General features: G+C 36.3%; 3 protein-coding genes across 6 annotated transcripts in view; 2 read left to right on the forward strand and 1 right to left on the reverse strand.

The window, feature by feature from the left end:
• LOC112571527 (beta-TrCP-like) overlaps positions 1 to 11,413 on the reverse strand; it is a 29,640-nt gene extending 18,227 nt beyond the window's left edge. For both annotated transcript variants that reach the window (XR_003100841.1, XM_025250560.1), the window contains exons 1-5: positions 11,300 to 11,413; positions 9,155 to 10,229; positions 1,696 to 1,761; positions 1,020 to 1,164; positions 356 to 516 (exon numbers count right to left, since the gene is read on the reverse strand). Coding sequence is in view for 1 of the 2 variants with exons in the window: in XM_025250560.1 (XP_025106345.1) it covers positions 356 to 516; positions 1,020 to 1,164; positions 1,696 to 1,761; positions 9,155 to 9,970 (1,188 nt within the window). In the remaining variant the exon portion in view is untranslated. The remainder of the gene's footprint in view (positions 1 to 355; positions 517 to 1,019; positions 1,165 to 1,695; positions 1,762 to 9,154; positions 10,230 to 11,299) is intronic.
• LOC112571539 (ragulator complex protein LAMTOR5-like) lies at positions 11,399 to 15,762 on the forward strand. Its single transcript, XM_025250579.1, has 4 exons — positions 11,399 to 11,556; positions 12,120 to 12,181; positions 12,502 to 12,619; positions 13,348 to 15,762. The coding sequence occupies exons 1-4, from the start codon at positions 11,417 to 11,419 to the stop codon at positions 13,400 to 13,402; spliced, it is 375 nt and encodes a 124-aa protein (XP_025106364.1). The 5' UTR covers positions 11,399 to 11,416; the 3' UTR covers positions 13,403 to 15,762.
• Positions 15,763 to 16,642: 880 nt separating this feature from the next.
• LOC112571532 (glyoxylate/hydroxypyruvate reductase A-like) lies at positions 16,643 to 25,637 on the forward strand. Of its 3 annotated transcripts, none has more exons than XM_025250568.1 (10): positions 16,648 to 17,678; positions 17,957 to 18,085; positions 18,376 to 18,413; positions 18,674 to 18,813; positions 19,843 to 19,919; positions 20,171 to 20,258; positions 21,120 to 21,240; positions 21,926 to 21,993; positions 22,451 to 22,577; positions 23,241 to 25,637. In XM_025250568.1, exons 1-10 carry the CDS (start codon positions 17,564 to 17,566, stop codon positions 23,325 to 23,327), a joined length of 990 nt encoding a protein of 329 aa, XP_025106353.1. In that variant the 5' UTR covers positions 16,648 to 17,563; the 3' UTR covers positions 23,328 to 25,637. The 3 variants fall into 3 exon arrangements, with proteins under 3 accessions (XP_025106355.1, XP_025106353.1, XP_025106352.1); XM_025250567.1 differs by having other exon boundaries at positions 16,656 to 17,678; positions 17,954 to 18,085; XM_025250570.1 differs by lacking the exon at positions 18,376 to 18,413 and having other exon boundaries at positions 16,643 to 17,678; positions 17,954 to 18,085; positions 18,678 to 18,813.
• The last annotated feature ends 1,219 nt before the right edge of the window (positions 25,638 to 26,856 follow it).

Below are 26,856 nucleotides of genomic sequence, written 5' to 3' on the forward strand. Positions count from 1 at the left end.
CCCCACCACCATCCCCTCCTCTATTATAATCATCAGCTATAATTCAATCCTAACATCCTCACCATCATTTATTTGAAGATCTTTTTTATTTTTCAAGAAAAATGTGTTCAGATATAGACTTTCTTCACTTGTAGATATTCCTATAAAAGCAGGCTTCACCACATACCGCTAAAACAGCTCAATTCTTACCAAGGGTACAAAAGCTTAAAATTTTCATAAAGTTTTATTTTGTAATCATTTCTTCTTTTATTTAAGCAAACGTTTTCAGTACAAAATATTCAAGCAATGAATTCCCACCAAAAAAACAACCTAACTCCATTAAAAGATGAAAAATAGAAATAAAATTTTATTTTACTTGAATGCTTCCCTCTGCAGACATGTGGCTGATTACTTGCTTGTGTTCTGCTGCCTTCGACAGACGCCATTTAGCTTGGCAGCAAAACCGCCGCCACAAAGACGGCTCTTCTGCTAGCTGCTGCCAATGCTTACACACTTGTGCTGCCTGGCACAAGCTCACTGTCAACACACAAAAGATGTACAGCTCAAAGATACTTCACAAGGAGCATGCAAAATAAAAGTAAGGTATGCAAAATCCTGACAGGTGGATTTAACCCTTTACTAAGAACACAGCTGTCATTCATTTATAATAAAAATGTGCTAAGATTTTTCAGATTTTTGGAGAAAGGCACAACTGATATCACAGAAGGCCACAGCCACTGCAAAGAACTTCAAATATACACTAATGAAGCATTTCCCAAAGTCTGCTTTTGTGACACTGGGTAAAATAAGGTCTAATTTAAAAAATCTGGTAAAAACTGTGATGCTGAAAGTATACATCTACAAAAGGAACAATGTTTTCACTTAGATTTAAGAAATTGGTATCTTGCAATAAATTAGACACAGTAATCATAAAGTTGCCCTAATGATGTCACTACAACTTGGTGGGTGTGGTTTGGAATGCTAATTAGGACAGCCAATAGTTAACACGTTTTTACCACAAGTCCCACAAAGCTGCTCACCTGGGTCAAGGTATGTCATAATTTTGGCAGCAAGAGGGGTGGGCAGCCAAGTCAGAAAATCCTGACAATTTGGAGGGCAGCCCCTGTGAAGGTTCGTCTCCATGCGAACTGACAAGAGATGTAGCTGTGGCAAGTCACATACACTCTGCATAAGAGAAAATGAAGTACAAATGAAAAAAACATTATTGTACACAAGTAGAATGTTTCTAAAAGATATTCCTATGGCTAAATTTAAATATATATATAAATATCCACTTTAAAATATATAGCAGAACTGAAAATAATAAGTTGCATCCAATCAGAGAATTCATTTGAAAGACCTCTGTCTCAATGATGCTAACATCTATGACAATAATGACTATGACTTTTTTTTACTGTACAGAACAGCTAGTTACACACACTCCTTTTAGTAAACACAATTCCAGAAACCAATAGATGGAACATCAGTGTCTGGATGAAACAAAGGAAAAGTAATAATTTATGAAAATTAATCCAGATGGTAACTAGTACTAGTTCACAATTTTTTTTGCACAATGTGTATACTGTTTTGTTGCCCAACTTGCCTGACCTTTTTCTAGTTGTCTGATCCAAGCACAGAGAACGCATGTGAGAATCTGCAAAGTTTATGAATACTAACTAAATGGAATGTAAATGTAATCATTAGTAAAATACTCACCAGTAACCCTTTTAAGACAATGTTTTTTTGCTCATGACTGCATTCTGAAAACCACCTTTTCATCATCTGAAATTGTTAAAAGTGAAAGAATAAACAAAGATATCTTCTATCCTGCACACAGTGCTGACACTTTTGAAATCATTCAGAAGCTAATACTGAGTCTCCCTTATAAACAGAAATGCATGTGAGTAAGTGCACAACGTCAAGGTGATGAGACAGTGGCATTAACAGCAAGGGATTAGATATCCCCCAATATTTGTATGGATCAGACTATCTCAATGATGAAAACGATAACTGCTTTGTCTGGACTGCTTTGCCCTTATGCTCATATTTCTTCTGGTTTCAACTTGTTTTTAAAAGATCATGAATATATGCTAAAACCATCAGAAAAGAGGAGAAAAAAACAAACAGAAAACAGGTAAAAGGTTTAAAGTAATGTTCTACTTTCAAGATGGTTTTATGACACCATACCCTTGGGTTTCTATGAATGCTTTAATGTGGATGTCATAATAATAACTAGAATGCCACACAAAAAAAATTTCTACTGCTTAAGAATTAAGGATAATGAATCAATAAGCTGATATTAAATATCCACAATCTGCATTAAGCAGCTAACAACATTATTCTGCATCCATTAAATTACTTGTTTTAAACATTGCAAAATATTTTTAGAAAGGACTTTTGGATGCTACGTGCATAGCATGTCTTGAAACACAGAAAAGAACATGAGAAATCTTCCAAGTAAATGGAAATAATAATTTAAAAAATGGTTTATTTTTCTGGAAACAATCCCCTAGAATTGGGAAAGCACATATGCATGTATACAAACTGGCATTTGCTAATAAACTAATGACACCAATGTATAATTAGCAGAGATGTGTACAAGCCACATGAACAATCTTAATGTCTGAAACATTTCAGACTTGTGGGTGGGTGGGGGGATGGATTGAGGCTTCTTAGCACTGAGGCATTTTTTTTTTTTAAATTCCCTGATCACTTGAAAGCTGAATGCTGTAGACCTATGTTAATGGGCATAACAGCGAAGCTTTCTGTACCCATGTGTGTTAGAGCGGTCCGGTGGCGCAACGGTTAGCGCCTGTCACCAATACAGTGAAGGTTGGCTGCCCAGAGTTCATTTCTCGTCTCGGGCACGCTGTTCTTTCTCTGCATGTGGCATCTGTTTACAGGGCTGGCTGCTTGCCGTAATATAGCCTTAGTTGCTGACACAACGTAAAACACCAATTCCCCCCCTCCCCCCCATGCGTGTTTTTCTAAACACCTTTATCTTCACCCAAACCCTACAAAATGGTCGACAGACACTGGGGCTGAGGCCATCAAATCTCCCTATTCCTAATAATAATAAGGGGCATTTATACCAGTAATAAACTAATGCAGAAACCATGAATATCAACACTGTAAAAAGTGCACTGTAGGCAGTCAGGAAAATAACAGAACTGTGAACACAACATGATATTTTCAATATATGCTCATTGTTCTTTCATTCTTTCTGTGCTGCTGGAAACAGCAGCATATCTTTTTTCCTGGTTATGCTTAGTTAATCTTGAAAGTGGTGAGGAAATCATTAATAGCTCCAATAGATAGAGATGTGTGTATATATGCATTATTATTTTAACAGTTTGATGGTGGTGTGGATTTCTCATCATACTCTTACAGAGACTATTACAATACAACTGAACTAAGGGAGGGAAAGGTTTAGCAGCTTGCTGATACATGTAAGATTTTGTCATATCTCTCTAAAGTTTAGGATTAATTTGTATAATTTATGCACATCTTTCCATAGAAAAAAAACATATTTGGTTAAACGGTTTTTAAACATTAAAAGGTTAAAGGAATGTTTCTGCACAAAGAAGCCCCTTTTAACCACATTCTTCTATAACTACAGAGAGTGGGGGGAATGTGTACTTCAGAAAAAATTATTCTAAATGATTCTTCTCAAGGCAAAACAGGATGTGTAACTTATCCATTTTTCCTGCATCCTTGTTTTCAATAAAATACCTGACTGCATAATACTACTTCCAGCAGGAACCTCAAAAGCATTATCTTCTTTAAATAACTCCCATGAACTTTTTCTTTCTTTTTTTTTTTTTTTTGGTCAGAGGAAACTTTTATACAAAGTTTTAAATTTTGGGCTTTTTTGTTTCAAACAGAATAGAAGTAGCTTTTTACTATCCTCCTTTCAATATTTTTTATGATTTTTATTTGTCCATGTTGTTTCTGCATTCAATTAAGAGCCTAATAAATGACATTAAAATTACAAATCTGCACCAAGCAGCAACTTTCAATTCAAAATTGTGCATTATATATTTATATAAATAGTCTGCATCTGATCATTAATGTCAATTAGTTATGTTGATCAGATAAAGGAAAACTATCACTTTTGTTGCAAATTTTCTGTGCTGTTACTTTAAGTTAAAGTGAATTAAATGTACAGCCTATATATGACTGGGCTAACTGCCTCATATGACATTAGAAAGAAGGAAAGGAAGTGTAACTCAGATATCAATATCTTATGTTACTGTTAGTGTCTTACAAAATATGTTATCGTTAATATTGTTAGTGTCTGTCCTAAAGAGTATATTATTTTATTTTGAAAAAACAAAAATACTGGTGTTGTTGTCTTGGGTTGTCTCGTGCATAATCCAGTCTATGACCATCAGGTGATAATATGAAACCCATGTCTTACACCAGTCTTCATTATGAAAGTGCTCTAGTGCTGACAATAAATCTTGGCAAGAAAACTACTAATGAAGTCTCAGAAAGGCTCACACTCTACTTTTCATGCTGCTAACACTTAAAAATGTAAAAATCATTACTGAATTACTGTTTTTCCTGCAAAAGTATGAAACTAATATATATTCCCAAGTCACTGAAATCAGGTCAATATTTAGGCCAGCTAGCATATTCTTTTGCAGACATATGCTGCACTGAGGGTGATTAAGAACAAGAAGAAGTATATTCTTTGTGGAAACATGTTCACTGGTTACAGTAAATTGCAGAAAAGCATTAAAATGCATAAGATGCATGCATCCGTGTTCCTATTATTCTGTTTGTTTATCTTTTTTTGTCAAGCACTTTGAGCTAACCTTTGATGGTGGAATAATCCCTATATCATTATTACTTTTAAAACAAAAGGTTGGCAGTACAGGGCAGCATCACAGCAGGCTGCTCTGAGAATGTAAATTTAGGAGCAAAACATAATGGTACATGGAACAAATCCACAACAATCTATAGCTTATCAGACATAATATTAAATAGTCTGAAATGCTGGTGCTAATGTAGCTATGGATCCATTGAAACAAGCATAGAAATGAACAAACGGTGAAGATTTCCATATTTGTAAAAGTCTCTCTGCATGTACACACCCTACCTCAAACAATTACTAAATATGTGACTCATAAAAATGAACACTCCCTGTGTAGATGCATGTATGCACACTGCTATATTTAAGACAAATCTGTTTACTTTGATCTTAGTGGAACTCAAGAGATGTAGCTAATCCAAGCATTTACTAGTTACCATGCTAACATAGTGGAGGAACACAAACCAGAAAATTAGAATGTGAAAAATATCCATATGTTACAGCATCCACCTACACTCCATATGACTACCCACTACTTACCCAATTACTGCTACAAATACATCTTGTGTTCCCTTTCAAGCATTTGAGATAATGTAATATTCTGATGTACAAAACCAGTAAATGTATGTTCTATTGTTCAGCAATTTGCTGATCTGAAAAAAAGATAGAGTCCAGTCAGCTTCAGTACAAACAGAAGACCACAAGACATAAGCTCAATTAACACATCTACTGAAAGAATAGGTTATTCCCCTTTTTTCTGAACTTCTGTCTTGATAACACAAATGCCACTAGCTAACGATCAATTCAGAAGAATGCTTAGTGCAAGCCTGACACTTCCCAAGACATACTCATCATTTCATTGATTCACAAATGTCCCATTCCTGAAGAAAAAATTAAACCATAGGCTGGCTAAAATGTCAAAGTTTGAGATGGGAACATTTCCTAGACCCAGCTTCCAACAGCACACCAAATATTAAATGGAAACTTTCTTTCCCCTTATTGTACAGTATTTTAAAATTATTTATTAGACCATAACCTCTCAGCTTAAGTTTCCTTGATATTTTGTCTTAAATAAGATAAAACTTGATAGGCATTTCTGAAACAGTCCTTTCATTTAATAATGAAATAGAGAGATCACGGTGAGGCATTACCATCGATTAATGTCAGGACAATGAATAAATATAAATGTAAGTATAGCAGCTACATGGTATCAAACAAAAAGAAACAGCACAAAACACAGGTTGAGATATTCAGCAGCAATAGCATCTGTCTTCTTCCACCCCTCTCCCCCCCCAAAAATAAAACAAAAACAAAACAACACATCTATCAGTCACTGTTGTACATAATAATAGCTAACCATGCAGGAGAAAATCTCACCAAGTACTAAAGCTTAAAAAAGAAATTTAGTATTGACTTTTGTACCTGTGAGGCAAATTTGTAAAGCTTAAATATAAAAATATGAGTAATAATACTACTACTTATATCCTTTATATCTAAGCTCTAGAAGCTCCCACCTGCAGATACAAGTACGCATGCGGACAGGAGGAAAAATAAAGTGGGTGTTGCTAATGCTAAAGAATACAGACCCTTTGGAATTACTTTTATCGGAAAATATTAAGTTAGAAACAAAAATAACAAAGACAAGAATGACAATGATGCATCCACCCCTAACACACACACACCCCCCTCATGCTAGCACAGGCAATTGAACAGTATAATGGCAAGATAACAAGCTCAGTTTCTTTTATCAGGCTACCGAATGCTAAAAATGTAATAGGAAGTCATTTGCTTCTTCTTTTTTTCCTCAACGAAAATCCTGCTAAAACAGAAGTAGAAATGCTATTCCAAACCTTTTCCTGTTGTCAGCAGATAATCCATATAAGCCAGGCTAAAAAAAAAACCATGATTAAAAAAAAAAAGAAGGAAGAAGCTCAAGACCAGATAGTAAATTAACCTTACTTTAAATTTCAAGCTAAGTCTAGATCTCACATTCTGCCTAGGATAAAAAGGGTATATGCTCATGACAAAGGCATAAAACAATCAACACATCAAAGAATTTTAGGTTACCACATGCCCACATGGTACCTGCAATGAAAATAGGGAGCTCTTCACTGACTTCTGCACTTTAAATGACCACGTCACAGGTGGGACTGTGTTCCCACACAAAAATATACATAAGACAACTTCAACTTCCCCTGATGACCAGACAGAAAACTATGTAATGGTTTCTCAAAAGTGGAAGAGGAGTCTTCAAGATATCTAAGTGAGAAGAGATGCAGATGCTGCTTCAGACCACCAGCTCCTAGTGGCAATCTTCAAGATTAAGCTGAAGTCCTTCACTGATCCAGCAGGCAGACCACAACACAAGTTTAATACTCAGTACCTCAAGAACAAGGAGACAAGGGAAATTTGTAACTATGAAGCCAAGAATAAGTATGAGGCCCTTTCAGGACTGACAGAAGAATCAGTAGTCAACACTACTGAACACTAGTCAACACTCAAGAGTGTATGGAAGACAACCCGTACAGAGGTTCTAGGGAAGAGGGAAAGAAAACACAAGGAGTTTTATGGACTTTGAGAAAGCTTTTGACAGCATCGACAGGGACGTCATCTGGAGGCTGTTGATCCACTATGGTATTCCACCTAAGCTCATAAGCATTATCCAAGGGTTGTACGAAGACTTGTCCAGCTAAGTTGTTCACAATGGCAAACTACTAAGCCTATCGTAATGAAGACTGGTGTAAGACAATGTTGCATATTATCCAAAAATCTTCCTGATGGTCATAGACTGGATTATGCACAGGATGACCTAAGACAACAACACCGGTATCCAGTGGACCTTCACCAAACTGCTAGAGGACCTGGACTTTGCAGATGATATCAGTCTCCTATTTCATCGGCAGCAGCATGCACAAACCAAACTGAATCTAAGAGGAAGTGGTGAAGACTGGCTTAAAGGTTGACAGAAAGAAGATTAAAGTGATGAGAATCAACAACAAGCAGGAACTCCCAATTCAACTTCAAGGAAAGAACATCCTGGAAATAGACCGCTTTACGTATCTGGGGAGCATCGTCAACAACAATGGTAGAGCAGACTATGACATCAAAAAGCAGCATCAACAAGGCCAAGCATGCTTTTGACAGCCTACGCTTCATCTGGAACTCCCGAGCATCATCCTTCTGCAGTAAGACCCACATCTTCAACAACAATGTGAAGGCAGTCCTACTGTATGGTTCTGAAACCTGGAGAGTGACAAACACCGTCAACAACAAGCTCCAGACATTTACCAACACCATATTCTGGGAATAAGATGGCCTGAAAAAAATCTCCAACAGCAGCCAGCAGAAAGAACCAACAAGAATAACACTAGTCAAGACATTAAAAAGCACAAATGGATTGGATACACCCAATGCAAACCAGCTGACACCATTGCCAAGCAGGAACTTAACTGGAACCCTCAGGGAAAGAGGAGAGTTGGGAGGGCAAGGTAAACTTGGAAAAGAACAGCAGACAGTGAGGCAAAGGATTTTGGAACCACATGGGTCCAACTGAGGGGGTCTGCCCAAAACAGGTCCGCTGGCAAGGTGTTGTTGCAGGCCTATGCTCTTTGAGTAACAAGGAATAAACAAAACTAAACTAAAACATACCCAAATACTGAAGGCACTATAAAAGCTAACCCACAAAGACCAACCAAGAAGAACATTTTTTAAAAAAAGCTACACAAAGGCACACAAAATAAGAGATTAATTTCTGAATAGGACAAATCATTCAACAGCATTCTTCAGAATGCAGTTGTAAATGCAGTTTTTACTGTCTGCAATGCTAAGATTTGTATCAGACAGCGCTGCTGATAAATGGTTGAAAATATAATACTTATAGCATACTACTGCTCAAACATAGATAGGCCCAAAATGCTGCCAAGCCGTTTCATTAATTCACTGAGAAAAAAGTCAGTCCGTTCATAATTGTTTTAATGTCTCACCTCTCTCCCTACTTCTCACTCACCTGTGTGTGAGCAAGAGCGAGGAATAGACTTCAGGCAAGAATCCATTGTTAAAATATTTTTAAATGAAGAACAATATTTGCTTGTCTGTAACAAGATTTTCCTGTATTTTCCACAAACAGATTAAGATAAGAGAATAACAGTGTCTTCACAGACGGTTATTTTTGTTTGTTAGTTTAGAACCCATTATGCACATTATCTGACTAGAAGAGTGGAATCTTTATAAATGAAATAGAAAATTTCTCCGAAAAGTCACCAAATATAAATTTCTGTCACACATCATAACAAAAGCACAGCAAAATGTTCAGCAAACAGTTTTAAGTCTGGTATTTTAATATAATATAAAACAACTTACTGCAAATCTCTCCTTGAACACACTTGGGCGAACTCCTTCTGAATAATGGTTATGATCTTTCTTTATGTCCATGGCACTTTTTTTACGGTTAATGACAGTTGTAACATGTTGCAGATCAGAGAGGCAGGTATGTGGCGCTTGTCCAGAGAAGCCTGCACTAAGTTTGTGAGGAAGCTGGGAGGGGTTTGGAGAGAGAGCATCCTCCTCACTATCACTTGAATAATCACTACGTCGATACTTGTACCGATTGTGACAGCTCTTGGAAAAGTGTCCCCAAGAATTTATTCCTCTTGGAAGAGTGTTATTGCCATTGACAACATTAGTGTAATACTGATTCAGTTCCCCAGGTTGTTCTATGTGGCTGAGGTTGCGGATTTGGTTTAATTGATGTTGCTGGTAAGAATAGTTTTCCAACACCTCCCCAGCAACAGGAAAAGATGAGGCACGCATGGGGATTTTGGGATCTTCATAAGGTGCATTCTCCCCAAAAGCAAAAGACGAGGCTGGTGTCAAACTCATGTGATCCTCAATTGAAGAAGCACTCGTGAGGTAAGGGTTGGAAGAGAGTTGGCGAGCAATTGTCTTCCTGCGTGGTTTTGGGGCACTTTCACTTCCACCCCCACTGCCAGAGCTCCCTCCTTCAGTGCCATGGTCTGCATGACCATTGGACACAACTCTGGTGTTGAGTAAGTGTTGTGGTCCATCACTCCCTGGGGAAGTAGACAGACTCATGTCTGATACACCTTCACTGAGGTCGCTGGCTGAGGGGCTGGAGTATGCAAGCCCCAGAAGGCGGAAGATGTCTTCCTCACTCATTAACTCAAACTCAAAGTCTAAAAACAAACAATAACTACTGCCCTTGCAGCAGTAGTTTTATGTCCCCTGTAGAGTCCCTTGCTGAAAATTACAAAAGCCTTACAAACTGCTCTTTCAGATTCCTGAACTAGTTAAGCTTTTCTTTTTAAATCTCTGCCTCTTTCAGGTGGGCAATACCTGTGAGACAATAGTCTCTAAATTCATCATTCAAAAAGAAACCCACTTGAAAACCACATCATCCAGTGAATGAAAGTGCAATCTGAAATCAATATAATGATAATTCAAAACGTTAGTTTATTAAAAATGGAATTATTGATTTCTATTAACAATAAAAAAATAATGACACACAAAAGTGTTAAATCAATTAATAAATAAAATGAACAAGTTTCTGGCCTACTAAATTCATCATCACAAACTAAACAAATCCAGAGGTATTGTGCAAAATATGCAGTAAAGGTAGCAGAGGATGGAAAGGATGATACTGCATTTCAAATATTAATCCATAAAAGTATGCTGACATGCATACTTCTCCAATAAGCTGGTGAAAATGTTAAAATTTTAATGACTGTAATAATTTTCAAATTCTTTCTGGTACAACCTTATTTTCATATTCATGGTCTGTTTGAGAAATAGTACTGAAGCAGGCTATTTATGCTATAAGTTAGTGTCTGTACTGTAGCTTGTCATGAAATCTTATCATAAATGGATAAGATATTTCTTTTTTACAAAAACATTACCCTCCTGGAAATACAAGGAATAGAGGAACCTATAAATCACACGTCTTTAGCAAATCTCTTGTTTAAGAAATATTACAACTATATCCCAATGCCCTTTCCATTTGAATTAAATGTTTTTTCAATAGGTTCGAATAGATTTCTGCTATGTAAATCAGATTCACATTTTCAATGCTCACTAGCTTTAAATCCAGTTAGACCACGGACCTGTATAGGGACACAAATTCATGGTTAGACCTAGCTTGAAACTTGGATGCTAATTTACTATTTACGTTTAGACGTTAGCATTAATCTGTTCATAAAGCGTACATTGTGTGCAACAGCTGCAATGTATGGTTTCCGTCAAACACAAATAATTCAAAAAAGGTACTTCTGCAGCATCCACAAATACTCACCACTTGTTGTACAAATCTCTACTTTTTACACATTACGAATCCCCAAAACACAAGTACGTGTATTTGACTCGTCTAATGACATTGACATGTAATACGCGCTTTGAACAGAAACACAAACTAAATCTATAACGCTACTACAGCAGTTTTAAAATGTGCCTTAGGGTGTTTATCTCTGTTATATATACGACAACAAAACCCACCTGTTTCTCCCAACAAGTTGTTGACTGCAAATGCCAACGGTAAAAGCCTTTAGACGGCGAATAACTCTTCCACATCCGCCGCACCCATCTAAACGAACCATTTGAAGATGACAGATTATGCAGAATCGTACATTTTCAAAGCAGTCTTTCTTCCATGTTAATATTGCAGTAAACCTGTGTGGAACGTTTTCGACTCTGCATTTTGTTCGACAATTTCATAGCATGGAGAAATCCCTTGAAAAACACTTAGAGGACTGGTAAAGATGTTTTCCAAAGAACAATTTTGTTCAAAGTAAAATGTCAAAGTAAATTTCATCACGAGACCCACCCCTTTTGCTTTGTGTACTGCTTCCATCGTTCCAAACCACTAGCATTAGACACTACTTAGTTGAGTAGAACTTACGTTACACTGAGTAATTAATAACCTCGGCATCTAAGAAGTACGACAGTAGAATGCTCTAAAATATAGAAGCAGAAAAAAAATGAAGCACCGTGTGACATATGTTCGATGAGAAAGGAATCTGATCTTGTGTTCATAAAATGAAAACGAAATGTAATACGTCAGTCCGTGACCTTTTTAGTGAGACAATATACTTTATTGATTCCTTGAGTTTTCGTGTATGTTGATCGAAAGAAAGTAGCAAATTATGTGTTGCACTTTAGAAACATTGGGTGTATTATCACTACTACTAGCACCGTTGAAAAAATTAAAAGGAGAAAATTAAAACCATGAAGTTCAAGTGTATGGTTTTTTTTTTCAGATCTCTGTATATATATAAGCCACAAAATATTTACATCCAACAAATTTTTTTTATTTTAGTTGCAGAATGCCTGGGGTGAATGGTGCTATATGTGTTGACCAGCATGGCCTATGCCTTTCAGGTATGTATCTAAATTACTACACAGTATAACAGCACCATTGTGACACCTGACAGTTCAGAAGTTAACACTGTTAAATATTAAATCACTGAGAGAGAGAGAGAGAGAGCCACAACCACATGATTGTGATGAATTAGACTCAATCATAATCTTTTCCCTACCTTTAAATTTTACAAAGCTGCGGCATGACTTCAGAGGAATATTTTGATGCTAAAAATGATTGTACTGAAAAGAACAAAGCATATCATTTGCATTATTTATTCCCCGCTGAGATAAACAATATATTGTCTTCTATTGTTTATTCCTGATTTTATCTTCTGCAGCTAAAGGAAATGTGTCCAAGTATGTCTCAGGCCCAGTTGCTGCTATCGCACATCATGCAGCAACTCTGAATGGCCAGACATTCAGCAGTCCTGTTATTGTCATAGAATCACAAAACGGGTAATATTTTCAGTTGTACTGTTTTATGGCAGAAACACAAGTAAATAAAGAGTTATTTAAAACACAATTTTTGTTAAAGAATTAAATGTTTCAGAGACTTTTATAGATTCTGCAAGATTTTCTAACTTGCAGTGGTTAGAAAGTTCTATGATCTCCACTGTAAAAAAACCTGTTTTAAAAATCTGAAAACCAGGAGTCATTAAAAATATCTTTTATTTTCTAGTGGTATCCAAGAACCTGCTATCTTTTACATTAAAATTAATTTTCCAAAGTCAACACTGACTTGCTGACATGACAGAAATTAATGAGTTTACTGTTTTAGTATTTGTGTGATGTATCTTTGTAGCGTTGTCTTTTTTTCCCTTTTACATTTAACGATAAAGCTTAGTGATTTGCTATGTTATGTGAAATTTACTAATTCCTGTAATAGATGTAAGAAATATTCTTCATTCTTCAGGGGTGGAATAAATTGTTGCTATATTAAGATCAAGACTTGTGGATAATAGTTTTTCATAAATGCTCAATGCTAAATATATATCAGATAAAGCATGTAAAATTTGTAAACTTTTGCTAAAGGGAATGAATTTCTATGTTGATAGAAATTAGGCTACCCAATTTTGAGGTTTAAAAATATCTGTTCCATAAAATACTCTTTAATTTTTATGGCTATTTTTTTTTGTCCTGCGATGTCATTTTGTCCTGTAGAGATGTAATTTTATTGTTTTCAGGAAGATGTTAATCAAGCAAGAGGAGGGCTTTACAACAGCAATAATAAAATCCTAAGTTTTGTGGACTTTGTGATATTAAAAAAATTGTGTGATTCACTTTGTAAATTTTGCTATTTTTCATGATAATTTTGAACATCTCTATGAGTCATTAACTTTAATGCATCATTTGTAAATATTTACAATGAAACCTCTTTCGTGCATTTTAAGGGAGACTGAAGACTTTCACCTTGCCCATGGTATATTTGACACTATTCAAGTGTATAAAAATGCCTTGAAAGATCCTTTGTTCACCTATGGTAGAGAGATGTCTGAATGTTCTACAGAGTTCCTAGCAATGTCTTATTTAATGTGACTGTAACCAGGTGGAAGTCCAAGCCTGGTATAAAGGCTGGCATCAGTTAACTGCTGCTACAGTTCTAGTCATTAAAATGTGGTATAAATCACTCTAAACATGTATAGATGAACACTGCTTGTGCTCAGCCTGTAACAGATTTTTTTTTACTGGATTGAGAAATTGTGTGGGGATTGTTTGGGTTTTATGGCATGTACCATAAGCTTGAGGGCTGATGCAGTTGTGAAATGCGTTACATTTGATCACATAAACATTTCTCTATTAGTGCTTGCCCTGTTAGGTACTAAGCATTAAATTATTGTGCAAAAGATGTACACAGAAAGGTTTAGTTTCTGTTAAATATCACCCAAGTTGATATCTTCAGTTTGTGTTGCTTTCTTTTCTGGCCACACATCAGATGAGAGAAAGTAAAGGCCCCTTTTCTTTCTCGGCCCAACTGTCTCTCAGCAGTGTCTGTAATCAAAGCCTTTAAATCCACCCTCAAAAATCCATCTTTATCAAAAATATTTTTACTGTTCAAGCAGACTATTCTGATCACTCCTTAGCTTTCTTTTGTTGGGATTTGTTTGTTAGTTTTGCATCAGTCCAACTAGTTCATATGTGTAATTGTGTCATTGTTTGCAGATACTTATATTTCTTGTACAGTTGACATTTAAGTTCATTGGTAGTTTTTTGTGTGAAGCACATTTTCACATCCAGATGAGGAAATATGCTTTACAAACTCAATTGGTATCATTATCTTTAAATATATGTCTAATGCAAGCACTGTCTCATGCAAGATTACTGTCTTTTTTCTTTGGTAAGATATATGATGTTGCATGTAAGATATAAGATTAGGACAAATAATTGCTAAATTCATCATAAAAAGGTAAAGGTCAACAGGTATGGAACCTCTGGGTTTGGATGCCAGTGTTCTAACCACTCTGCATACTGCTTTCCAAATATGAAATTGATCATATTTTCTATGTTTAAAAAGAAAACGGAAAAGTTTTATTCAGATGTGTTCCAAATACATAACCTTTCATTCTCACGAACAAAAAACTAGCAGATGTTCATCCACAACAGTATAAACTTATGATGTTTAAGTTATTTTCAATTGCTGCTGCTATCATAAGCTCAAATATAAACTCTTAAGCATTACCAAAATTTTGTCATTTAAGCATGGCATGTTTTGACAGTAAACTAGTGCTACATTACCATCATGCAATACTTCCATAACTAAGTTATAAAGGTATAATTTCTGCCTCATGTACGTCTCATTGGAGGAAAAACTTATAGGCACCAGTGGGATGGAAAAGTTGTCTTCTCACGCATGCTCAAAGTTAATAGCGAACTTTGTCACCTGGGAAAGTGGACTGTTTCAGCATAATGGCAGACTACTGTAGCTGTCTGAGGCTAAAGGTAAAAAAAGTTGTCAATAAGGTCAAAGTTACTAAATGACCTTTTCTGACTGTCAATGCAATGTGTTTTGCAAGACCTCTTGGGTGGATTGTTAGATTTTTAATTCAGAAAATGTTAGAAGTGAGTCCACTTTTCAGACCAAATTTAGTGTCTGAGTTTTTAGACCTCATAAGCAACTCACCAACGGTAGGGGTGGGGTGGGACTGTGGGAGGGGAACATTGCCATTTCTATTTAAAATTTCCACATGATAGTTATGAGTTTTGAAATGAACTAGTTGTGTATATATGTTGCTCAACAAAGTAAAATTACAGAAAAAATAAGTTACCTTTATAGAGGTACAAACGTATACACATGGCTTTTCATTGACTAATTAAAGAGATGGACAGCAAATTGATTATAGTGTTTTTGTTTCTCTGATTGGTTCATCTCCTTTATTATAATTCACATTTTGTTACTACTACAGTTTTGTTAAGTACATTTTAATCTTTTGCTTTTTGATATGCATGGTTTTGATAACTTTTAAATATTAGGTTTTTCTCTTATTTATTGTACTGTGTGATATATTTCATTCTCAACACTAGTATTATCATCACCTTAATATGCAAATATACCAGATGAGCTGTTCAAAATTTGATATTAAAAAAAGTGCAGACTGAAAAAATAATTTATAGTGATGATAAATGATATAGTTGGTTGGTTAATAAGTATAGTTATATATGAGATATCTGTTGTTGCTGTATATTTAAAGGTCTAGTAGGGTGTGTTAGTTACTATTTCTGAAGATGTGGGTGAATATTGCAACCACCTTTTTTCCATTTCCTGATGAAATGCATATAAAATCTCCATGCACAGAAAGAGATCAACACAGACATCCCAAACCTGTATGGATGCATTTACTTTGTCAAGGCTTCTGTCAATGAGACAGCTAGAATTATATGTTAATTATAAGCGTATCTGTGGACAAGCATGACATCATGAATTTAGTCTTTTTCTGTGCACAATGATGTTCATAGGCTTGTATTTTGTGAATAGAATGAAAATTCACCCAGATTTTGAGAAATAGTATTTTTACTGAACTTTGCATATTGAGAAGATATTCTCCACTAGACCTTTACACTTTGCTAGACTGTCTCTTTTTCTAAAAGTATGGTCACATTTTTTTTTCTTCTGCATTCAGCAACTGTTTAGTCAGATCTTTTTCCCAGTGGATGACTTAAAGCTAGCAATGCAGGTCATTTCCTGTCCCCCAGGCTTGGGTACAAAGGTCCATCCACCATCCTATAGGCCATAGCTCCTAGCACATTGCGTTGTGGGTAGGCCAGGTATCTGTCATGAAATGCTTAAGTCACTGTAAACTTGTACAAGGCTCCTGCTTGAAAATTTGCTTGGGGATCTGGCTTTTGTAGCACAGGCCTCATTAATATAGTAAGTGGATAATCTAGTAGGTCATTCCACAGCTTGGGGCTGGATCATTAACTCTGTTTGCTATGTGTGTGTCCCAGTAATGAGATACATAAACTTAATAATGATATGTATTCACATTGAGATATATATAGTTAATAATAATAGATGATATAGCACAAATCTCCATTTTAAATAAGGCTCTACTATATGCATGCTTTGCTTTATCCAATTATGCATGCATGCTGGCACACTTAAACATAGCTGATAACAGGATGTGTAGCAGATTGCAGAGTATAAAGGACAGAGATGAAAAGAAAAATTTAAAGTATAGAATGTTATCGATACACATCCATTTGTCTATCAATCCTACACAAAGTGAATTTTGATGTACTCGTCCTTCTTGAGCTCACACGGTCCAGGGGGCGCAACTGTGATCGAGCACCCGTCACCAATACACGTGAGGGTTGGCTGCTCTGGGTTCAGATCTCGTCTCGGGCACGCTGTTTTGTCTGCATTTGGCATCTGTTTACAGGGCTAGGGCTAACAGCCTTATTGTTGCTGGCTCGGCGTACTCGACCATGGCATGTGTGTATTTGTGAGAGATCGAACTGTAGAATGAATCCAAATTAACATAAATCAGAGTTTTCTAAATATTCTAACATCTTCACCATTTATCTTTTTTAAAAGTATGGCCATACCGACTTTTGGTAATATTTGACGTAAATAGCTACAATATGTTTCGTCGGTGATCGATTCGTCTTTTAGGCTTGGGACGATATTTGACTTCTCGTTCTTGGGACAAAATGGACCTAGCTGGAAACGAATTGACTTCTGCGTGGGGCGAAATAATAGCTAAACGTTGTGCGAGTGAATTCTATTTATATAAATAACGTTGGCCCACATGTTAAAATGCTTATTCTGCAAGACCGTGACAAACGCGCCCTATAATCAGGGACCTACATTCATGCAGGGAATATAGAATGTAGGTCCGTGGTCCTGAATTGGAGCAGCTTCGCCTTTACATAAAGGGGAATAAATCACGTGCGATAGGAACAAACATGGCAAATAATATTCGTGTCCTTATTGCATCTGGTGATGGTGCGAACTTGGAAAAACGGGTGAAAGTCACTCTGCCACACATAAACGTGTTGAATCTTCAGTATGACGCTACAGGTGAAATATTTGCACTTTTATGAAATTGTTTTAACACAAGTATACCCACCTTTTTAGTATTTGTAATTTAGAGAAGTATAGCCTATTCCATAGTTTTGCAAGGATGTCGAGGTACCCAAACAGTAAACAAATTGAAGTTTTACATCTGATGAAATCATCATATATTTCACTATAGCATAAGTTATAAGAACGATTCTCTCATATATATATATCTTTCTTTGATGCAGCAGTTAATCAGTTAATGTTGGTCATAATATATAGTTGTTGTTTTGCAGCAGGGATTACAAAAGAAATGATTGAGTATATTGAAAATGCGGAGATTCTTCTGTGTGATCCGCCGTTTTTTGTGGAATGTTTGAGTCTGAAAATACCACACAAATTCAAATGGGTTCAGGTCACATGGGCAGGTAATATTTCACAGTATATCAAATTCTAAAGAATTACATCGTCAAGAACATAACTTTTAAATCCAGCTTCTGGTGAATGTTTGTTTCATTAATGCTAATTTCAAAGGTGAATATGTTGACTACTTTTTAGCCTGCTCAACATTTCTTGCACACTTCCTTATTACAATTTTTTTAAGTCTTACAGTTAGCAGTTGTCAGTGTTGTACGTATTTATTATTATACTTTGAGAAAAAAAAAAGAGGTGAGAAATGTTTCTTAACTATCTTTTTGACATATATTTTTCATTTCAGGTATAGACAGTTTAAGAAATGTTATACACTCCAATAAGGTAGAGCATAAATTATAATATCTACTTTTATATATCTTCGTTTTGGACAATCTGTGTGCATCTGCAGATTCTTTCATTAAAACCACCATTGTGGATAGCAATCAGTATAAAGTTTCATCTTACCAACATGAGTATTATATATAAAGCTGTCAAATCTGATTGGAAAAACATTTTATAATTACAACAAGTGTGTTAATATTTTCCAGACTTTTTGCTTTTTGCTTTCAATGAACATTTTTATTTCATTGTTCTTCGTTAAGCTAGAGCTTGGATGTTGCTTGACCCGCACAGGAGAAGGCTTTGGTCAGCTGATGGGTGAATATGTTCTAGGACACATCATATCAAGAGAGCATCACTTCCAAGAATTGCTTCTTAAACAGAAGCAGAAAGAATGGTCCAGGTAAGTGATAAAAAAATCTTATATTTGGCTTTATGAAAGGGTTATAGTCACTGAAAAGGAGGTATCTGGCATCTTTTTTTGTTTCAGTCAAATGTTTGACTATCATGAGTATTTTATTGAAATTATAAGTCCTTGATCAATTGGGCAGTTCTTTCTATTATTTGTGCTTCCCGAGAATTTGTTCTTCGGATCTGTAGTGGATCTCTTGGGCTTGGGATGCCACGTGGATAATCATCCGTATGTGACAGTTGGAGGAACTAGCCTAGCTTGAGATGACACTGAAAAAAAGAGTTCTTAGAATCCTTGTTTTGTACAAAATGCAATAAATTGATGTATGCAATGGAGGAATCATAGATTTTCTACACTAATTTAAAGTTCAAAACTTAAAAACTTCAGTTCATTTCGTTCAATCAGCAGACCAAAAGTGTTTCTATGTTTTTGAATTTAGAATATGGTTTTATGTAACTTAGAAGGTTCTTTTTTAAGTTGAAGCACTGTCTAAAGTCCAGAACTAAAGACTAAAACCTAACTAGCAGAATTGAAATAGGTGGCTTGATCTATGTCATCTCCCTACCTTGAAAAAATTAGGTTAAAAAGGATAAAAGTAAAAGTCGCCCCTGACCTTTTCAGGCCGTTGGGGAGGTTAGAGACTCCAGTTTTCTCTGAGCCAGTAAGGCAGTCGAACATAACTTGGGAATTAGATGAATTCTTGTTTTTAACTGGAGAAAGTTCACTGCACCAGACAGGTATCAAACTGGCCATCTCCTGGTTCGGTCACCAATGCTCAAATTACATGACTATCCACTTCTCATTCATTACCCAACATATAATACATTCACTTTCCTAAAGACAGCATTATTCTGGTTCATCAAAGCACCTTCATTATGCCAGTTTTTACAAGTTGCTTTTGAAAGTGATGTACTTAAGAAGCATGCTACAGTTGTTTGTAGATTGACATAATCATTGTTGATATGTCAACATTTTTAGTCTTATTGTGTAATTTTTTTTATTTTGCATTTTGCATTACAGGGCAGAATTCTCCAACATCCGGCCTTTAACTTCATTGACTATTGGGATCCTTGGCTTAGGGTCAATTGGATCAGAAGGTGCAGAATAAAATGTTTTTTTTTAATGATTAAAATCTTGTTATTTGCTTGATACTGGGACTGGCAGCTACCAGTCTGATAACATACAACTCACAAAAATAATAGTTGTTTGAAATTAAGGTTTATAAACTGTCATACATGATACATCAAACTGTCTTAAAACTCCTTTATTAAAATGATAGATTTTTATTTAATAAGTACTTTTTGTATAAATTTTGTATTTTATGTATGAAACTTGGCCATATTTGCAGTGGCACGAATGTGTAAAGAGATGGGTATGACAGTTTGGGCCTTGTCTCGCACCAAAAAAATGTCAGCGCCTTATGTTGATTACTTAAGGTAAATATTATTTATCAAAGACAGAAATACAATACAAGCTCTTTGACTTTTGTAGTATTACATCATATAAAGCTTAGCATGTATTTATTTCAAGATAAAATCTTTTAGTTTGTTTACCCCAAATCATATAACTAACCAAATGTACAGTGCCTTTTCTTAATTGGTGGAAGGTTTAAATCTAGCTGGAAGCCAAAATATTTCATGATAACAGCACATGCAGTAATGAAACCTTTGGCATTAATTTTCTTTTTATATTTTTTCAAGTACTTAGTTATGCTTCATTATTCTCAGTGTCCTCATTAAATTACTTCGCTGATTCTTCTCTCTTCTCTTGTTCCTAATGACTCCCCCAGTGGAGCATAGGGCCGCATTTAAAAAAAAAAGAAAAGTCCGGTTTGGCCGCTGCCATTCCACCTTGTCTCACACAGTCCAAGTCATAGTTCTTCATTTCCTTTGCTACCTGAGCTCATTTTCCTCGTATAGGGTTCTGATGTTCGAGGTCCCTATCCTGGTTTTGCCTTGGCTGTGAGAAGATGGGTCAGCTGCTGAGGGCTTTCGCAAAAATTTTTCATAGGCCCTTCCGAAGAGGGATCTTCCTGTCCAGGCTCTTGTTGTGCTTGTGTTGTATTTGTGGTTTCTGTAGCAATTAAGGTCTTTTTACAATGCTAGCCCCATGCCCAACCCTCCTCCTTCATACGGGCTTGGGACTGGCAGGTAACCTGGGGAGTTTCCTGGCAATCGAGTTTGATTTTTACTAAACACTTAATACCTACCACATAAGCGATGTATATCAGAGTAAATAAGCTATAAACTAATTAATTATAAGCATTTATATGCATTATTGTTTTGCCTTCATCACAGGACTTATGAGGACTTGAAAGAATTATTAAGTAACTCAGATTACATCTGTAACATACTTCCTGATACCGCTGAAACCCATAATCTTTTGTCTGGTGATGTTCTCAAGGAGTGTCAAATGAAGGTTTGTATGAAACTTTCAACTTAATTGCTTTTCCTGGTTTGGCTTCTAAAATTGCTAGTAACTGATGAGCAGCTTCTAAAAAATCCAGATTGATGAGTTTTATTTAATGAAGTAATCATTTATAAAAGAACATTATTAATAGTAACTTTAATAACATCATATTTTGTATCAAGAAACTGGTTTTTACATCTCTATACTTGCAACTTACAAAGGAAGGCAAATGTTTGAACAATAAATGCATTCTTCTTCATTTAGGGCTGTGTGTATTCACATGTGCCTCTGTGCACATACACTCAGGTATAGAAACTTTACCTGTTCTCAAAAGTAGCATTTGTGACCTCATGCAGTGCCCAGCATCAAAAACATGTGAACCCTATCTGGGTTTTAAGTAAGCTTAAAAATGGGCCTTACAGGATGAAGTCCATCAAAGGGCCCTGGTGGGTTTTGCAAGTGGCACTCACATGAGCTGCCATGTACAAATGAATAAGCACACCATGGAATGACTTCCTGACCACAGCATATGGGCTGACCTGCCCATCTGCAACTTCTTACCATCAGAATCCCACCTTTTCATGTGGGCTTCACCACCACGTTCCCAAATAGTACAAAATGTAATTAATGTAGAACATTTGATGTATTTGTTTGCCTCAAAATATTTAGTCCCTATGTTTATTTTATTTTGCAGAAAAGCGTGCTGATAAACATTGGTAGGGGAACCATTATCAGTGAAGAAAGTCTAGTCCATGCAATAAGGTTGACAAGTTTTTCACAGTTTTAGTGTAAAGTATGAATGCAAAAACAATTTTCAGTGAACTAAATTTCATACAAATAATTGTATTAATGCATTTCTTGAGAGAATGTATTTAAAGCTACAACACATTAAAATTTTTATATTATTGATAATATTAATATACAATAAAGGTGACTGGCATTTATAATACACCTAATGTATATTAATATTGTTTGTTTAAGCTGTTCATGCCTTATGCTGAGAAGTGGTGTTATATAGACAACATTTTCTGAAATATTAAGGTTTTAGTTGAACCAAAAAATAATGCTTCATTCAATTTTTGAGTAATGCAACAAAACTCAAAGCACACGACCACTTTTTCTTTTTGACAGCAGGCTCAGATTTTAAATTATGTAGTTATTTCTTGTTCACTCATTGAATTTTTCTAAAATGCTGGTACTATTCTTCTTGCTTGGACAGTGAGGGCTGGTTAGGTGGTGCAGTGCTAGATGTGTTTGTTAAAGAGCCATTGCCTTCCAACAGCGTTCTTTGGTCACTTGATGGTGTACTAATTACCCCACATGTTTCAGGACCTTTTAGTACCAAGGTAATATTTTGTTTTGTTCTAATATATAGAAATATTTTAAATAAAAATGTGCTGACACTACCTAAAAGATTAAACCAGTGATGCCCAACCTTTTTCGGCCTGCGGGCCATATCCATTTCGGACAGCCGTGTCGCGGGCCATATCCATTTCGGACAGCCGTGTTGCGGGCCACTTCACCGCAAAAATACAAAAAAGAAAAAAAAAATAGAGCAGATACCATTTTTTATTAGAAACAAGTTGTACTTACCATTAATTATGTATTAATTAGTGGGATATTTGAAGTTGTTTTCCCGAAACCAACTTCTGAATGTCCAGCCTCATCGTAGAGACACCAAGTCGGAGCGCTGAATCGAAATGTTCGTCAATTGAAAAAAAGATTGGGAAACGCCCCTACGTGGGGATAAATACTTCTTCTTCCCTTTTTTCGGTTTTTTTTTTTTTTTTTTTTTCGTTTTTTTAATAATATTTTTTTTATTACTAACATGCCGATTTCCTGCACTGTGGGCAGAAGTTTCGCGGGCCGGATGGCACCGCGTCGCAGGCCGGATATGGTCCGCGGGCCGTAGGTTGGGCATCCCTGGATTAGACTAAAATGTAAACATTCTCAAAAGAATAAAAATCAAGACTTATTAGTAAAATATGGTTTGATTTATACTATTTCAGGTAGCTGATGCATTTATCAGCAACTTCCGTCTGTACGAGGCAAAGAAACCATTAAAATATGTCGTGGATTGGGAAAAGGGATATTGAATCATATCGAACATTTTGGAGTTATTGCCTTCAGTCTGGTTTTGTTCTTGGGCACTGCCTTAAGTTTCAGGGCAACTTGATGCATTTAGTTCTGATCTTCATGTAATCTGAGGAATATTATTATATGCGAAGAACTCACAATGCCACAGATAGGCCTTTAAGTTGAAGTTTTAAAAAATTTTCAAGTCATGAATATTATTCACTGTAAACCAAGCGAGACAAATGTACTTCATATGATTGCCGTTTCAGACATATCAGAATGCATAAGGTGCAAAGGAGCAAAAAGATAGATACCTGTGCTGATTAAGCTCAATTATACAGTATCAGTGAATTTCACTGCATCTATATGCCAACAGTACAGTATACAGCAAAAGTCTCTAAAATAAATTTCAATCTCATTTCCTGATGCAAATGAAACATAAAATGAAAGCATAAGCTGTCTACTGCTAAGTCTTTAAAAATCAGTTTTTGTTGGATTAGGAAAGGCTTACTTGTTACTTTATAAACAGCCATTGTTCTGTTGAATCCTCATATGCAAGTTAAAATTTACATTCTTATAAATTAGCATTGTGACAATTTTGTGTTTGTGTGTTTCAAACATTATGCAGATTGATACCCTTAGTCCAGTCTTAAGTTTTACAAGACTATAGAAGGGTCAGAAACTGGAGAAGCCACCCAACAAGAGACTGACACCAGAACAAGTAGGGTTTTTGCCAGGATAGATCATGCACTGACCACATTGCCACCTTTGATATCATCATTGAGCAGTCTGTTGATGGCAGTCCTCCCTTTATATACCTTTTGTGGACTTTGGGAAGGCCTTTGACGGTGTAGACAGGGACATCGTCTGGAGGCTGGTGATCCATTATGGTATTGCGCCTAAGCTTATAAACATTATCAAGGGGTTGTATGAGGACTCTTCCTGCCAAATGGCAAATCACTAAACCTTTCATGATGAAGACCGATGTAAGATAGGGTTGTATATTATCACCAACAACCTTCCTGATGGTCATAGAATGGATTATGCACAGGATGACCCAAGACAACACCGGTATCCAGTGGACCTTCACCAAACTGCTAGAGGACCTGGAGTTTTCAGATGACATTAGTCTCCTATCTCATAGGCAGCAGCTTGCACAAACCAAACTGAATTATCTAAGAGGAAGTGGAGAAGACAGGCTTAAAGGTTGACAGAAAGAAGATTAAAGTGATGAAAATCAACAAGCAGGAACTCCCAATTCAACTTCAAGAAGAGAACATCCTAGAAACAGACCACTTCACCTATCTGGGAAGCATTGTCAACAAGGACGGTGGAGCGGACAATGACATCAAAAGCAGCATCAACTATGCCAGGCATGCTTTCAACAACCTATCCCCCATCTGGATCTGGGAACTCCCGAACATTACCCTTAAACAGTAAGACCCGCATCTTCAACACCAATGTGAAAAGTCCTACTGTATGGTTCTGAAACCTGGAGAGTGACAAACACCATGAACAACAAGCTACAGACCTTTACCAACCGATGCCTTCGCCATGTTCTGGGAATAAGATGGGCTGAAAAGATCTGCAACAGCAGCCTGCGGAAAAAAAACAACCAGAATGCCACTAGCCAAGACATCAAAAGCACAAATGGGGCTGGATAGGACACACCCTTCATAAACCAGCTGCCACCATTGCCAGGCAGGCACTTGACTGGAACCCTCAGGAGAAAGAGGAGAGTTTGGAGGCCAAAGCAGACTTGAAAAAAAACAATAGAGTGAGGCAAAGGATGTCAGAACCACATAGGCCCAACTGAGGGTGCTGTCCTAAACTGGATCTGCTGGTAAGGTGTTGTTGCAGCCCTATACTGCTCAAGGAGTAACAAGGAATGAGCTTTAGAAGGGTTTGAGACTATGTCTGGTTTAATACATTTTGCATCAAAACATCTTTTATTTCACCTGCTATGTTACTAATGGTTCAAATTAAAAATGTTATGCAGAGCAAATGCAGTGAAATATCTTCTGTTCCACAAAAAAATGCATGCACCAAAAAATCATATCCAATTTATGCAGATTATTTCTGATAGCTTTGATAAGTACTGTCTGGTCCTATTGATGCAGTACAAAAACAATTACTGACATCTTTGCCATTCTGAGTATCAACTTTTCCTTTCTTACAAAACACTGTCATACATTTACTTTTATCCAAGCTCTATATTCATTTATTCAAGCTTTATATGAGAACATTGTATGGGTGAACTGCTAATTGCATATAATTCAATTTCTCCATACCCCTCAAGTGGCAAATGAATAAAAATGTCTGATGTCTAAGACCAATTTTGTGAAAAGTAAATCATTCAGGAATGGACACAACAAAAGGTTGAAGCCTCAGATGTGTATAAAGTGGTATAAGTCCATGCTTAAACACTCTTTACATACAACTCAGAGCTTTCTCTTCTGTGAGTTCCTCATAGAGTTGAAGCTCTGACGAAGCTACAGGTATGTGTTTGTTGAGTCTGCCCCAGCTGCAGAATTTGCCTGTGCTATAGAAGTATGTAGCTACTCCTTGGGTGGCAGTTTCATGTCTCTTCTGTGATGCGAGCCTGTTGTCACAGGGTGCTTCTGTCTGTATAGTCACAGCCCAGTATCTCACATGTTCCTCACCAAGTAGCACCAGTACCTTTGGACAGCCCATGGCTCCACCTCAAGATGTTGATTCTTGATCCTCAGTCTCGCGCCCTATGTCTTGGCAGAGGGTCAGATGTCATTGAATCATGATGGGTACTCCTTTAGTAGTCAGGCTATCTGATTGCGACATTTTATTTTTACACGCTTCTGTCTTATGGTCCTAGGTAAGTATTGTGTGGAAAGCACAAGACTCAGGAACTTCAAAATTGTCTTGCTCAATACTTTCATGCTTGTGTATTTTCTAAGCTGACCAGCACTTAGACAATGCGAGGCACATGAGATTTTGACAGAAAATGCACACAATTCTGTGTGCCAGGGTTATTTTACAAGAGGGATAAGTGTGTGAGCATAGTGAATGCCCATAGCACATCAGACAAAGTGACATCACCCTAGGCACACCAGATACAATGGTTACTTTAATACTGTTACGATCTTTTTTTTTTTTTTTTTTTGTCTCAAACTATAAAGCACAGACCTATGTACAGGTCATAAAGCGATAGCAATACTTGTAAAAATATGTAATCTGTAGTCTATGAAAATGATGTACTTTTAAGTCAACAGCTTTGTAATACATGTCAGTGAAAAATCAGAGAATTCATGGGGTTAAGTACTAAACCAGTGAGGGCTAATTAGGACCTCACTTGTCAAATCCATTGGCTTGCAAAAAGAGGAATTTTAGCTTCTTAGTGAAGGTCCAGCTTAATTTTGTCAATACTAATAATTTGTACATCATCATGATTATTAAAAATATTTGAATGTTTGGGTGTGGGTTAAGTTTGTATGGAATTGCTTTTACAAAAGTGGAAAATATATCCTGCTTATCATCGTTTACGATCATATACAAGCATGCATAAATCACTGT

This window comes from Pomacea canaliculata, linkage group LG9, assembly GCF_003073045.1.
Source record: "Pomacea canaliculata isolate SZHN2017 linkage group LG9, ASM307304v1, whole genome shotgun sequence".
Taxonomy (NCBI): domain Eukaryota; kingdom Metazoa; phylum Mollusca; class Gastropoda; order Architaenioglossa; family Ampullariidae; genus Pomacea; species Pomacea canaliculata.

What these genes read in the sequence shown, in the direction of transcription:
- LOC112571539 (XM_025250579.1), top strand. Translation starts at nt 11,417, where the DNA reads ATGCAGAATCGTACATTTTCAAAGCAGTCTTTCTTCCATGTTAATATT. An exon ending in GCATGGCCTATGCCTTTCAG is followed by an intron (nt 12,182 to 12,501) that starts GTATGTATCTAA and finishes TATCTTCTGCAG; the next exon opens with CTAAAGGAAATGTGTCCAAG. An exon ending in GTCATAGAATCACAAAACGG is followed by an intron (nt 12,620 to 13,347) that starts GTAATATTTTCA and finishes TATTGTTTTCAG; the next exon opens with GAAGATGTTAATCAAGCAAG.
- LOC112571532 (XM_025250567.1), top strand. Translation starts at nt 17,564, where the DNA reads ATGGCAAATAATATTCGTGTCCTTATTGCATCTGGTGATGGTGCGAAC. An exon ending in AGGGTCAATTGGATCAGAAG is followed by an intron (nt 19,920 to 20,170) that starts GTGCAGAATAAA and finishes CCATATTTGCAG; the next exon opens with TGGCACGAATGTGTAAAGAG. An exon ending in TCAAGGAGTGTCAAATGAAG is followed by an intron (nt 21,241 to 21,925) that starts GTTTGTATGAAA and finishes TTTATTTTGCAG; the next exon opens with AAAAGCGTGCTGATAAACAT.